This window comes from Myotis yumanensis, unplaced genomic scaffold, assembly GCF_028538775.1.
Source record: "Myotis yumanensis isolate MYYU_CA2020_CCGP unplaced genomic scaffold, mMyoYum1.0.hap1 SCAF_9, whole genome shotgun sequence".
NCBI lineage: Eukaryota > Metazoa > Chordata > Mammalia > Chiroptera > Vespertilionidae > Myotis > Myotis yumanensis.
Genome location: NW_027223760.1, coordinates 27186363 through 27200431, shown reverse-complemented (window position 1 = coordinate 27200431; position 14069 = coordinate 27186363). Strand labels below are relative to the sequence as shown.

Below are 14069 nucleotides of genomic sequence, written 5' to 3'. Positions count from 1 at the left end.
TATGCTTATAATCATATCATATTTATGATGTTTTTTTCTCTACTTTCTCATATTTTTCTCAATTTCTTCTCACATTTTGTTCTCTACTTTCACCTTAGTATTTTTTCATATACCCTTCTCTATGTCTATACAGTTTTATATTTTATGGCTATATGTTATCTACACTTTCCTCACCCTAGTCCCAGCCCCATACCTATAGTGTGTATGTGTGTGTGTGTGTGTGTGTGTGTGTGCGCGCACATTTCCTCTAAAATTATTTAATCAAGATATTACTGCTTTCATTATGGGGTTACGTACATTAAGATGTTTATTGTTCTTGATATTAAGTACTAGAATATTTCTCAGGAGGATTCTATTGAAGGGTTTTTAAAGCATAATTTTGATATGTGCACAATGACATTTTTAAAAGGTTATGGAGGCAATGAGGCAGTTAGGAGATTAACATAATAGTATGTCCCAACTATGGTCCTATTTTTACTTTAGAAATTCCACAGATCTGGCTTCTCACATTTGGGGAACTGGGTCAGAATATTCCATTTTTAGACAGTTACACCTTTATGCAATCAGCTTCTATGCTCAGTCATCATCAAAACAGCAACAAAGCCCCCCATATTGAGACCGTGTCCCTAACCGTTGACCCCTCTGTGTCTATCAACCTGGTCACTCAAGGTGGATCATTTTCTAAAAAGACTAGATCTTTGGACAACAGCCTCTATGTCACCATCTTACGAAGAGAGGTGGGCTACTGCTCTTTTACCCACAAACCAAGTTCCAAAATTTTAGGGTTAAATTAAAATTCTATTCTTTGGGGGGACAAATAACAACAGAATTTGCCTACTAAGGGGAGTTTTTATAAAAATCAAATGGAAAAATATCTGGGCAGGTCTGTTGTGTATAAAATTTTCCTAGGGGGCACTTTTCAGAAATCACTACATGGAAAATCACCAGAATGGAGTTTAGAGGTCTGGTCCCTGAGTCATTAGCAGGCAGATGGAGTTCTCAATCTTGCGTGGTTAGTGGAAAGATTGGAGGGTGATGGAGCAGAAAGAGCAGGTTCAGGGTAGGACAGAGCATTATGGACAGCGATGATTGGAAATAAGCCAAAATTGTCTTTAAAGCTCTTCCAGCAACTTTCCTTTGGTTACCTTTGGAAAATAATGTGTCTTCTTGAGGCAGAATAGAAAGGAGTCTTACCTGCCAATTAGGGCTGGCCGGTTTATTATTTAGCACCCACTGATTTGAAGTCCGTGGAGCTACAACCTTAAAGCTAACTTTTCTTTTGTGGCTTTCTGCCCATTCTCTCTTCTCAAGTTTTACTAAGTTACCAGATTGAAACTTGCTGCGTGGATAAGGTCTCACTTTCTAAAGATTGAATAGCTTCTGTGTGTTCAGGATCAAGCTCACCAATGCTTGCTGACCTGGCTGAACCAAACCCACACACAGCTCACACCTAGGGTGGGGGTGCCAAGACAGCCCGGGGGGCTACACACAGGCCGGGCAAACCCAAGTGTCCAGAAAGTGTTCTGCAACAAGATTGCAAGGCGTTTCTCTTAGAGGCACCTTCCTAAGAGCAAAGTGGCTAATATATGATTCGTACAAATTATGGGCCCGACATTTGTCAAATTTTCGAAGAGCAAGATACTGGGCTTGGACAACGGGCAAACCTAGTCTCCGGGCTCTTAACAAAACAAACAAACACTCCTTCCCAGGCTGCTTATTCGTAAGCTGTCTCTTACTTTTGCTAAAGCATTCGCGTTTCCCAGCGCCAACGCCACAGCGATGGGCGAGGTCTCCCAAGCCACGTGGGGAGAAGGCCAGCATCCGAGCACTAACAACCCGGCCCCGCTAGGACCCGGCGGAAGCAGCGTCTCGGCGGCGCTGGGAATGAGCTCGCGGGCCAGCCAATCAGAAGCCGCGTCTGCGGAGCGGGCTGCCGCCCAGATCCCCCCACTGACCGCCCGGGGCACCGGTTATTTAAAGGCGCGCCGGCTCCAGGCTGTCTCGGTCCGGGGGCCTGGTCTGCGCAGCGCGTCGACATGGCGAACCACATCGTGCTCTCCAACGGCGCCAAGATGCCCCTCGTGGGGCTGGGCACTTGGAAGGTCGGTGCGGAGGGGGCGCGTCCCGCGGCTCTTTGCGGGCTCCGCGCCGCCTGGGCGGGAGGGACCTGGAGTGACCCTTAGCGGTCCCGGCCCTGGACGCCTGGCCTCCGAGGCGCCACTCGGGCTTGCCCGGCCCTCCGGCGGCTCCAGTCGCCCCGTGGGCCCCGAGGTGGGCCGGGCAGGCGGGCCGGGCGCTGGCTCCTGGGTCGGGCCGGGGGCTTGCGTGAGGGGCTTGGGGGCGGCCCGCGGAAGGCCGGCTCTGTGCACGCTCGGTGGGTCTGGCTCCCCGGCCGCGCCTTGAGTCCGATCCCAGCTGGAAAGGTCACTAAAAGGAAAGGGGAAGGGGGCTTCCCGAGTTCCTGCCGCCTGGCCCCGGGGATGGACCACGGGAGGTGGATCCGAAAGAGATGGGGCGAGTGGGGGAGGGGGGGGTTGGGGGGGGGGACGGCTGCTAAGGCACTTGTTGCGCCGCCTCCTTGTTTGTCTTATAAATAGTTTGGCCTTAATCGTTTCCGATTTTCTCTCCGGAATAAGCATCTCAAGGTAAGCGCGCCCGGAGACTGCAGATAATTACATTAGGGGGCGAGGGTTTGCCCAGGACGCATCCACTTCCTCGTCCCCAGACGCGCAGCTGAACCCCTGTGTCCCCGAGTGGCACCTGGGGGTGTCCTGGGAACCCCGCGGGGAATCTGGGCGGAAAACTGTTGGCATCAGCATTGAATGAAGCTGGCCCCGGAAACCTGACCCCCACCGAAATCTCGCACGCTCGGCGTCCCTAAGAAATGGTCAGGAATAAAACGGATAGCCTGGTTATCTGAAAATTAGGGGGCGTGGAAAGTGGTATTAATGGGGCAAAACCCAGTATTTTTTAAGCCGCTTAAGAGGCAGCTTTAGGTATCATACATAACATTCCACAGCCATGACCCCGGGGTTTCCCACCAACTTTGACTGTGGGCCTGGGCGCTGGATGTTTGCACACAGACAAGGGAAGAAAAGGCTGGATTGAGGTGCACCCCTGCGGTGGTGTGGACTACCCTAAAACCCGCAGGTGAAAATTAGTAAATATAAGGTAAGAAAGGGGTTCTAGACTTGCCTCACACAGACGATGTTTCCTGGCCAAAGTGATCAGATCAGAATATTAGTAATCCTGTGTTTCCTTCCAAAAGACCAGCGGTGGCTCCAAGGGTGTAATTGAATTATGACCATGATACTGAGTTAAATTTCCACCTGTTGCAGATTATTCTCTCAAAAAGGGTTTGAAATTGTGCTTTCCTGACCTACAAGATAACCTCAGGTGTACCAGATCCAAGCATATAAATGTAACCCTCATCTGTCCGTCAGTCCCTCTGTCCTCCAGCAGCTCCTGGCTCAGATCCCAGCACAGTGACCCCCACAGGATGAAATGTCCTCTTGGTGCCAACTTAAGGGCAAAGATTGGCTCTCACGGGCCTGGCTTGGGTGGTCGTGTCTCTGTCCCTGTACCAGTCACTGGCAGGTAACAATGTGTGACTAGGCCAGGCTTGAGAAATGTGCCCACCCCTCTCCCAGGGTTGGGGCTACACGGTGCTGGGCTGGCACATTACAGGGCTCTGCAGAGAAAACCAGGGTCCCATTAAGCCTGAAGAAAGTTAAATGCATGCTGGGCAGTTTCTCCCACCTGGGTCCCTCACTTGGCCTCGCTCTTGGGAAGGGGTGTGCTCTGCTGACACTTCTCACGTCAGCATCAGCTGTGCCCAGGATGCCACAGAGAGGCTGTGGTAATTACGGTCTTCTGCTCTGCTCTCCTCTGTTCCTTGAGCCGTGGAGGTTGGGCAAGGCTGCAGGTGCAGCTGCTTACGCCCTCCAGGGAAAGAGGAGGTTGCCAGGTCATCTGAAGGTGTTCCTTGATCTCACACCGGAGGCTAGCATCGCCACCTGCCTCCCTGCTCCTCCGTGGTGGAAAGCAAGCTCAGGGTGCTAACAGGCTCAGGTCACGCTCTATTGCCATGGCTCTGTTCCCCCCCTCGCCTGTTCACAACAGCTGATAAGCAGCAGATGTCTGCAGCTGCGATGGCCCCAGCCATCGAGTTTCTTTTTCATTGTCTACCCTGCTCTCCAGAGGCCCTCTCCAGAGGAATGTCCTCGATTCTTTCAACAGTCTGTTGCACCCGCTTATTTTTCACCTCTTTGGTCTGAGCAGGAGATGGAGTAAGTGTCTATGCAGTCGATCTGGGTGAAGCTTAATGGCGATGCGGGCACCTCTCTTCCTCCTCCTCAACAGCCAGGCTCCCCACACCTGTCCTGGTCACTCAGATGGTTTGGGCACAGCCAGCCATTCAGCTTCTTTGCAGCTGTGACCACAAACCGTGTGGTGATCTTCTGAGATTCGGACAGCGTGAGAATTGATGCCCAGGCCTTTGAATCTGTATCAGTAATGTTCTTGACTCTATGACAGTCTCCCAGAACTGTTTCCAAACAAGAGATTGCCAGTATCTGAATCCAGGCATCAAAAAGAGAAAGCACAGGAATTTACTGAACTCTGAAACCAAATGGGAATTGGGTAAACATTTATAACAATTTTTTAAAAATACTTTGAGCTATTCAAAGGAAATGGTATCCTTTATTGTCTTGGGAACCCCATAGATCCAGACCGTGGAGGGCGGGGGGGGCGGGGTTATACAGTGGTTTGTAAATCAACTGATGTGAAGAAACAGGAGTGGATGTCTTTGCACATCTTTTTAAGATGATCGATGCTGCTGTTAAATTATCCTAAAATGAAGCCATGTGGCATTTCAGGTTCCGTCTGAAAGCAAATGGTTCGGAGTCTGCTTCCGAAACTGGCCCGGCCTTCCAGTGCTGGCCTTCCAGGAACAGGCGCTTCCGTGAGGAGCGGTCGGCTCACACTGCCCTCCTCCCTGGGTTGTGTGCAAACTGTGTCTTCTGTTTCATTTTGGATTTTCACTCCGTGCTTTCCATTTCCTTTCCTTTCAGTCCTCTCCGGGCAGAGTGGCGGAGGCTGTGAAGGTGGCCATTGACGTTGGGTACCGCCACATCGACTGTGCCCACGTGTACCAGAACGAGAACGAGGTGGGGATGGCCCTTCAGGAGAAGATCAAGGGGCAGGTGGTGAAGCGTGAGGACCTCTTCATCGTCAGCAAGGTGCTGCTCTTGGGAGCCTGGGGGATGGGGTTCTCGTTCATGTCATCCGTTGGTGGCATCGGAGCCTCTTAATGCAGCTACAGTTATCACTGGGTACACAGTTCTTCCAGGGAGAACATTAGACTCGAAGCCATAGAGGGCTCCAGAGCTCGCCCGTCCATGGCTGTCTTGGATGGTCATTCCACTGGACCCGTTGGTTAGAGCCCCTTGCCGATGAGGCTGAGGCCGTGGGTTGGTGCTTTCTTTCCAGGGACTTATCTTTAAGGACGGGACTTGGTTCCCATCTACAAACTAGATCTCCACTGCTGGCCACCACCTGGGGGTGAGGCTGGCTCTGAGAGACCAGCTTTGTAGGAACCTAGCCCTGAGAACTCATGTGTCGAGCCCAGGGCTGGTGCCGAGCTGTCCATTCTGTTTTATGCCTTGAGTTTGGTCCTTCTGGGAGGTATCCTGACCTGATTATCCTGCCTTCCTTTGGGAAGTTAGCACCCACACTGGGAAGTGGAGCCTCCTCTGCCACCATGTGTAGCATCACGTGACATGGATGGGTTATGGTGACAGGAGAGAGAATCATCTGGCTTCAAGCCATCTGGCTCCAGCCAGGACGCAGCTTCCTGTGTGGAGTGATAGGCTGTGTTCTCTCGCTGGCTTCAGCTGTGGTCCACGTACCATGAGAAGAACCTGGTGAAAGGAGCCTGCAAGAAGACGCTCAGCGACCTGAAGCTGGACTACCTGGACCTCTACCTTATCCACTGGCCCATCAGTTTCAAGGTAAGGGCACGGCTCAGGTGTAGCCTGTGGCGGGGGGGGGGGGGGGGGGGGCCTCCTTTATTAGCAGGTGGAGTGGGACGCATGCTGTGTGTGTGGTTACTGCTCCAGGGGCAGGCCTCAGGCCAGCAGCAGACATCACCTGGGAGCTCGTTAGAAATCAGTCTCGGGCCCCACCCAAGGCTTCTGCATCCAAACCCCAGTGACTGAGCTGCATATTATAGAGTTTGAGGAGCCCTGCCCTGGGTTGGCGGGTGATTGTGTGGTTTACAACCTTGTAACAACCAACATGACTCGGGACGTTCCTGCACACAGCTTGGGTGCCACCCGCTATCCCTGCCCTGCCCAGAGGCATGCGTGCACGTATACATTCATACCCTGCTCCTGTGTATGTGCATATTCCTACATTCCACACACATGCCACACCCTGTGGAGGCTTGGTGAATATTTATCAGCACTAACTCTGTACAGAAGGAGTCTAGCGTTATTATGCCCTTTGCCTTCATTCCAGCTACAGGCTCAGTTTTCTGCTCTGTCAGCCAGATGGAAAGTGTGGTGTTTACCCTATAGATCTATTTTATTGCACTGTGGGGTATCCAGGCCTGACTTTCATTGTTTGTGTTTCATGATAAGCCAGTGAGGCTTGGCAAGGCGACGCTTCATTAGTCTGGTGATCCAGCCAGCAGGTGGACCCTGCGAGTTCTGGTCTGAGTCTTCCCTTCACTCCCTCCATCCACACACTCTAGTCCAGCCGTGGGCAAACTACGGCCCGCGGGCCAGAACCGGCCTGTTTGAAATGAATAAAACTAAAAAAAAAAGGCCGTACCCTTTTATGTAATGATGTTTTCTTTGAATTTATATTAGTTCACACAAACACTCCATCCATGCTTTTGTTCCGGCCCTCCGGTCCAGTTTAAGAACCCATTGTGGCCCTCGAGTCAAAAAGTTTGCCCACCCCTGCTCTAGTCCATGGCAAGGTTCCTTTCTCTGACCGAGAATTAGCCATTTCCATCTAACTGTCAGCTCCAGCCCATTTGATAAACAGGAGTTGTCTGCCTATTTCTTTTTCACACGGACAGATTTGCCCTTGACTACCTTCTAAACACTTAGCCAGCTCTCGTAGTGTAGAATATTTTTAGAACTTTGCTTTCAAAGATGTCACTGCATGTCAGTGAAGGGCTGTTACTGATTGTCTGCGTTTGATTGTCGTGACAGCCCGGGAATGAATTTTTCCCGTTGGATGCGAAAGGCAACGTGATTCCCTCTGACGCCGATTTTGTGGACACATGGGAGGTAAGGCTGTCCCTGCTTTGGCTTTCTTCTTCAGTGCTGGCTTCCTGCTGTCCTTGTGAGTAGACGGGTGTGAGTTCTGCCACTTCTTCTGCCTCTATTTTTGCTCTTCCTGCATCATTGAAGCCAGCCTGGCTCCTGTCTTGCTGTCTCTTGGCTTCTCCAAGGTCTGACACTGGCACTGAGTAGTAAGGGCAGGGCTGGTGTAAAAGATGCCTCTGACCCTGGCCTTCGGAGCACATGTCAGACCTTCTTTTGTCTTCAGGCCATGGAAGAGCTGGTGGACGAGGGCCTGGTGAAATCTATTGGGATCTCCAACTTCAACCATCTCCAGATCGAGAAGCTCTTAAACAAACCTGGCTTAAAGCATAAGCCGGTGGTTAACCAGGTCAGCATCCAGCAGGGAGCTGGTCGGGGCATGGAGGCTCGGAGCCCTCTGATTCTGGCGGTCACTGCTGTTCATGTCACCAGGGAGCGGCCGGGAGGCAAGCTCCTGGGCACTGGCACAGTCCTCACTGACGATTCAGAATGGCAGTGGCACATCGGGGGTGAAACTTATAGGAGAGAAGGGTTGAGCCTGGCTTGTGATGGCTCCGGGTCTCACAGATGAGCAGCCTGCAGACACTGAGGTCCTCAGACCTGTCACAGCTCATAAGTGGCCAAAGCCAGAGAAACCCTAGGGCCACGGCCACAGTGCGCCAGGAACAAGGTTAGTGCTGCTAATGTCGAGGACACTCGCTGGGAAGCGTAGACGTGGTTGGGGCTTATCTGGGAGATAGGACGTTGGTTACACAATTTCCTATTGGATGAGGTAGGACTTGGCATGGGTACCTTCCTGAGTGTGCCATCGCCGGTGCCCAGGCCTGCATCTGCCTCCTGCTTGCACTTGCAGATCGAGTGCCACCCGTACCTCACTCAGGAGAAGCTGATCCAGTATTGCCAGTCCAAAGGCATTGTGGTGACGGCCTACAGCCCCCTCGGCTCTCCCGACAGGCCCTGGTGAGTCCCCATGGGACCATGTTTTCCTGTCCGTTGGTGAACATTAGAAATGGCTAAAGAGAAGCATTCAGCACCAAGGAAACGGCTCGAGCTGATGTGCAAACCTTCCCAGGAGCCTTTGCTGGGTTTCCTGGTTGGCCTTTCAGGTAGCAAGAGGCCTGCTCTCTTTCCAGAGGGTTGGGAGTTTGTAACTAAGCTTTGAATCGGGAGGGCACTAGCGGGCCGCCCTCTGAGGCTGACGGGAGTCAGAGTTGGGGTGCCGGCTGCCTTGAGTGGCGGCGCCAACAGTTGCTCACACGGGTCACCTTTCTGTCTCCAGGGCCAAGCCCGAGGACCCTTCCCTGCTGGATGACCCCAGGATCAAAGCCATAGCTGACAAGTACAATAAGACCACAGCCCAGGTACCGCCGTGTCCAGGCGCTCGTGACTGTTCCCAGAACTTCTGCATATCTGGTGGCCCCTGTGGGCCGGAGGAGAGGTGGCCGGGCCCAGTCAGGCCCTCCTGAGAGTGTGGCTTGGGGTTCTGGAGTGTGTAGTAGACAGGGACCAACTGGGAGTGAGAAGACGCCGGGTGGTCTGGGAATAATGGTGCCTGCCCGCTACCTTCCCAGGCTGCCACGGGGCCAGCAGCTGCTACTGTAGGTGAAGGCACATCTGTACTCCTAAAGCAGCTTGTTATCAGCTGCACAGGAAACGTCTCCTCCCACTGGGAGCAGCAGCTCCTGATCCGTGAGCTGTCAGTCTCCTGTAGGTGGGATGCCTGGGAGACACGGGAGCGCGAGGCGTGGTGGCTGAGAGCAGGGCTCGGGTCGGATCTTGAGGGCACCCTCCTTGCTGCTGGGTGAGACCCCAGCATCTCTGTGCCTTGGTTTTATCACTCGAAGTTCTGGGATGTCCCCTTCCGGGTGTGGATGCATAAGATTAAGTGAGATGATGACAGAGTTCTTGGTGAACATACGCACACACTTGGCACATCTGTTTGCAGGTGCTGATCCGGTTCCCCATGCAGAGGAATTTGGTCGTGATCCCCAAGTCTGTGACCCCTGAACGCATCACCGAGAACTTTCAGGTAAGGCCCAGCTGGTGGCCCTGGTTTTCCTCACTGGAGAGGGGGAGGACTCTTCATGGGGTCTCAGCCTGTCCCTGGAGTGTGGATGGGACCCCACCCTCTGGCAGTCTCGGTGGGAGCCAGCCTCTGTAGCTGCAGTGAACACACCTGGGACAGGGGCTCCTCCTGGGCGGAGGCACCGCTCTGGGGTGGGCCCCGTGCCTCAGTTGGCCCTCTGCACTTGCACACTCCTGTGCTGAAGCTCCTCAGTGACTCAGTGTTGCTCTGAGACATGTTTGTGAGTAACACTGGGGTTGCATCAGGGCTTCATTAGTTGCCTCAGTTTCCCCATCTGCTAAGTAATACCTATTTCAAGAACTGTCATAAAGATTAAATAAGATACGTTAGAGGCTTCACACACAATGTTTGGTACGCGAGTAAACGCTCAGGAAACGCTGCTGTGCCGAGGGTGAGCCCCTGGTCTGCAAGGAGCCTACAGGCCAGTCCTGCCCCCCTTCTGCCAGTCCTGCCCCCCCTCTGCCAGTCCTGTCCCCCCCTCTCTCAATCCTGCCCCCCTCTCTCAATCCTGCCCTCCTTTGCCAGTCTTGCTCACCCTCTGCCAGTCCTGCCCCCCTCTGCCAATCCTGCCCACCCTCTGCCAGTCCTACCCATTCTATGCCAAGACCCCATCTCACAGTGGACTGAGCAGCATGGCTGGCACCAGGGCATCAGGAGTGGTCTCTGTGGGCCCTGGGAGCATCCCCAGAGCAGATCAGCCTGGCGTCAGCCCTCCCTGCCTCTCACACTGGTGCTGGGTCTGGGGGTGAAGCACTGCTCCAGCGGGGCCTGGTGCCCTGAGCCTCTGCGCTCGCTGAGCAGAGCAGCTCCGCTAGGGCCACGCGGCCTCATCTGAGCTTTGGTTTCCAGCAGCTGTTTCCACTGCGATCAGCTGACTCTGCCTGTTCACTGGCCACAGGCTCTGGCGGGACCTGTGCCCTAGGTCCCCTGGGAGACGGGGGCGAGGCCTGTGGAGGGGAGGGTGGTGGTTGTGTCGTAGGGGAGCGTTTCTTCTCACTTCAGATGTTCTGACTGTTCGAGATAGAATGGCAAAACAGTGACCACTGTGGGAAACACATACCATATAGAAATGGATGCTTTGTTTCGTGTTGTATATTTTCAAGGTGTTAGAAAAGAAATATTTTGAACTGACAAATCTCATAGTGCTGACATTTTGCTTGCTGTGTAGTCCTTGCACATTTTGCACAGTTGTAATCACAGAGTCTGCAGCAGACTTCTCGCATGTTCTGTGATCATCCAACGCTGAGGGCCTCCTGGCATGTACCTGGCCCTCCCAGTCTCACCGGTGCTGCTTAGGGCCTGCCTGCTGGCCTCCGTGCTGGCCACGTCTCCCCTGCGGACCGTGGTCTTTATGCAGATGGTTCTTCTGATGCACCTCTCGCTCTCTGTCAAACCTGATTTGGCCTCGCAGGCCTGCCTCAGACCCTCCGGCCACAGCCTGGTTCCTCGATTCCTCTGGCCTCCCCAGCACTGTGTGTAGTGCCTCTTGTACCGGGTGCGGTGAATTTCTCCTGCTGTTACAGCTGTTGTGTTTCCTTTGTAAACGAGGCAGACACACCTTCCCATCATTGTACCCCCCGGTGCCGAGCACAGCAGAAATGCTAGGGAGGGTCTTGAAATGAACTAAGTGGAGGCCCTGGAAGGGAAGGGCTGTTTTCGATGTTTCATGAACTCCCAGCTGAACTGCGTGCCTTCTCTGAATATGCCGACAGCTTTCTCCAAGTTCAGTCTCCGTCTCCCCTCACCACCCAGGGCAGCGTCTCATCAGCGGCCTGCACAGCGCTGCTGCGGTCTTGGGTTGAGCTTTACTCGCAGAGCTTACTGGATGTTTTCTCTTCCAGGTCTTTGACTTTGAGCTGAGCAGCGAGGATATGGCCACCTTACTGAGCTACAACAGGAACTGGAGGGTCTGTGCCTTGGTGAGGTGAGTGGGTCCCGGGCAGACCAGACTGCAGAATGGAAGCGTAGCTCCCGGCAGCCGTAGCGTCCACATCCTGTCACCGTCACGGCCTCATTTGGTGCATTTCCTTGCGTTCTGCATGTGCAGCTGGAAACGTTAGCCCTGTGTCAGCCACGGGAAGATGCTGGGCCTCTGCTTTAGTGTCTTCTCGTCCCGGCCCAGGTGCACTGTTGCCTGACCCGCAGTCACTGCACGTTCTGGCATTGCATTTCCAACTCTTACTGTCAGTGGAAACCAGAGGGGCCCAGGGGGTTCCTGCCCCACCTTTGTGGAAGAATTTGCCTGCGGCCCTATGTGATCATGACGTTAATAAAGGGGTGTAGAGGAAGATCGTGGTGCTGGGGCCCGAGATCATCCCAGCTCCGGCACGGATGGGCCACTTGGCTCTGAGATGGTCACTGGACCCTCTGCCTGGCAGTCGCCTGCGGGCCTCCAGCCACACATCCGCTGGTCCTTGTATTCCCTGATTCCTCTGAGGAGGTGACGGGGGAGGCTGTTCATTTCCTTCTCCTGCCTGTACAATAACTAAAGTTAGAACTTGTTTTCTTTCAAGAAGAACCGTCCCATTTTCCATGGGAGTCTAAGCGCCTCCTCTCGCTATCTCACTGACCTCTCTGCCGGTTCCTCTCTGTCTCCTTACTAGTTAGTTGCTCTCCTACACAAAATGTGAACATTCCCTGAGCCAGGTGGGTGGCTAGCTGTCCAGTGCAGGTCTGCCCCCTGGTGGCTTTCGCCACCCTGGGCAGATGTCCCCTGGTGTGCATCTTGGTTGATAACTCTCCTGTCCAGGTGTGAACACGCTTGAGGTCTCACCCTGGCCTCAGACTCAGAACAGGCCACAGAGGTTACCACTGGCAGCCCCCAACCAGGGCCCTTTTTGGTGTCCCTGTGTGTGTGAATGCTGTTTAATCTTTAGACATTGAAACCATCTTTGGATCTAGTGGGTAAGGGAGAGAAGTGAACCTTTCGCCAGTTTACACCTGTCTGCTTTCAGAACGTCCCTGCTATCCATTCCGTTCCCATCCACTGCTGCCCCCGTAGGGAATCTCTCGGGGCCGATAGGCCACAGTGGTTTTCTATCTGTTTCTTTACACTTAGACTTCCTCCACTCTCTGGTGCTGTTCTAGACTCCACTATTAGATTAGTCCTTGGGCTCCTGATGGTTCGTGGGGGTGTTTGGGGTCTGAGTGGGTTGGGAGAGGCTGTCCCCAACATGCCCAGGGCACCCAGGGAGCTCTTTCTAACACTACATATTACCTCTGGTGATTATTGTCGTTCTTTGCCTCCGTTGCTAATGGCGGTGTTTATACCTCAGGTTTGATGGGATACAATAAAAAGCAGATCACGGGGAACTTTTGAATGGTTCTGAGTATTTAAGTAAGAGTTATATGCCCCACGCGGGTACACCCTGGGCCTTTCATGCTCTGCCCAGCCAGTCTTCCCAGTGTTTGTTGCTGTTACGTTCCCAACACAAGCCTTTGGCCCTGCCGGATGGGACTGGACTGGCAAACACGCCCGCAGCTCTCCATCCCCAGGTTGATGCCCTGCCTCCCTCCCAGTTCCTTTTATCAAATCCTCAGCTGCTCACTGGGCTCCTGAGGGATGGAGCATTTCTGTCTCCCTGTACTCGGAGCACATCTCTTATGTTGTCATCACCCTCTTAATGTCTGAGACAAGGTGCTCTCTTGTCCTGCCCATTGGATGGAATTATGAAGAAGCAGGAATTGCGTCTTGCTGCCCTGAACACCCCAGGCCTGGTGCTGGGCACTGGGAGGGTGGCGTCCGTCATTCATGAGAGTCCATGGCAGAGGGGTCTAAGGGTGGGCGGCTGCCCCCAGTGCAGACCCGTGGCCTGCAGCTCAGAGCCGACTTGCTCCTCGCAGGCCTTTATTTCTACCTGTAATGAGACACTCAGCATTTCTGACTTTTTGTAATTTATTTTGGCTGAAATCTCTTAAAAACCTAATGTGTTCCTCTTTCTCTTGACAGCTGTGCCTCCCACCAGAATTATCCCTTCCATGAAGAGTATTGAAGCTGTGGGTGCCTGCTCTTCCCCAGGCCACCTACCGCCGTTTCCTGCCTTGTTCTTCCTTTTTCGTGTACGTAGTGTAGTGTGGCCTTGTCCCTCACCACAGGGCAGTCACCTGCAGTTGCCCAGCCAGGGTGTGGCCAGCCTGGCATTGGGGCCAACGAGCAGTCTCAGTAGATTGGAGTCTCTTCCCATTTTCTTTGCCCTTCGTGTCCGGGGAAGATGCAACCTCCATACCCTTTCCTGACTAAGTTGAATCTACAAAGTGAAAATTAGTGCCACTAACAATGGGATTTTGGTTGCTTGGAACTGTAGTCCTTTCAGCCAGACTTCTTCTTGCTCAAATAAAAAGAACTTTTGTGAGTTTGATGCTGTTCGTTTTGGCTTGGTTTGTTGAAATGATTCATCGCCTCTGTCCCGCTAGACCTTCATACCATTGATCCCCACAAAGCAGGCCATTCAGCTCTGCAGCACCAGTGAGGGCTTGGCACCTTTCCTTTTGGTGGGGAACCCTGAGCCGTATATTTTACCCAGTTAGCCTTAGGGTGATGGGGTTCCTCCGGCTGCACATTAGAGTCAGATGGGGAACTGAAAAGGCCAGTGATGTCTGGACCTCGCCCTGGAGACGGAAGGTAGCCGGGACATCTGGAGTTCGCG

At 53.3% G+C, this 14069-nt stretch overlaps 1 protein-coding gene across 1 annotated transcript; it reads left to right on the top strand.

The window, feature by feature from the left end:
* The first annotated feature begins 1979 nt into the window (after window positions 1-1979).
* AKR1B1 (aldo-keto reductase family 1 member B) lies at window positions 1980-13781 on the top strand. The gene is made up of 10 exons (XM_070423921.1): window positions 1980-2102; window positions 5073-5240; window positions 5895-6011; window positions 7224-7301; window positions 7564-7686; window positions 8191-8297; window positions 8617-8698; window positions 9283-9366; window positions 11265-11347; window positions 13373-13781. The coding sequence occupies exons 1-10, from the start codon at window positions 2037-2039 to the stop codon at window positions 13413-13415; spliced, it is 951 nt and encodes a 316-aa protein (XP_070280022.1). The 5' UTR covers window positions 1980-2036; the 3' UTR covers window positions 13416-13781.
* The last annotated feature ends 288 nt before the right edge of the window (window positions 13782-14069 follow it).

Coding starts and splice junctions, on each gene's coding strand:
- AKR1B1 (XM_070423921.1), top strand. CDS start 2,037: ATGGCGAACCACATCGTGCTCTCCAACGGCGCCAAGATGCCCCTCGTG. Junction 6,012..7,223: donor ACTGGCCCATCAGTTTCAAG/GTAAGGGCACGG, acceptor TTGTCGTGACAG/CCCGGGAATGAATTTTTCCC. Junction 9,367..11,264: donor GCATCACCGAGAACTTTCAG/GTAAGGCCCAGC, acceptor TTTCTCTTCCAG/GTCTTTGACTTTGAGCTGAG.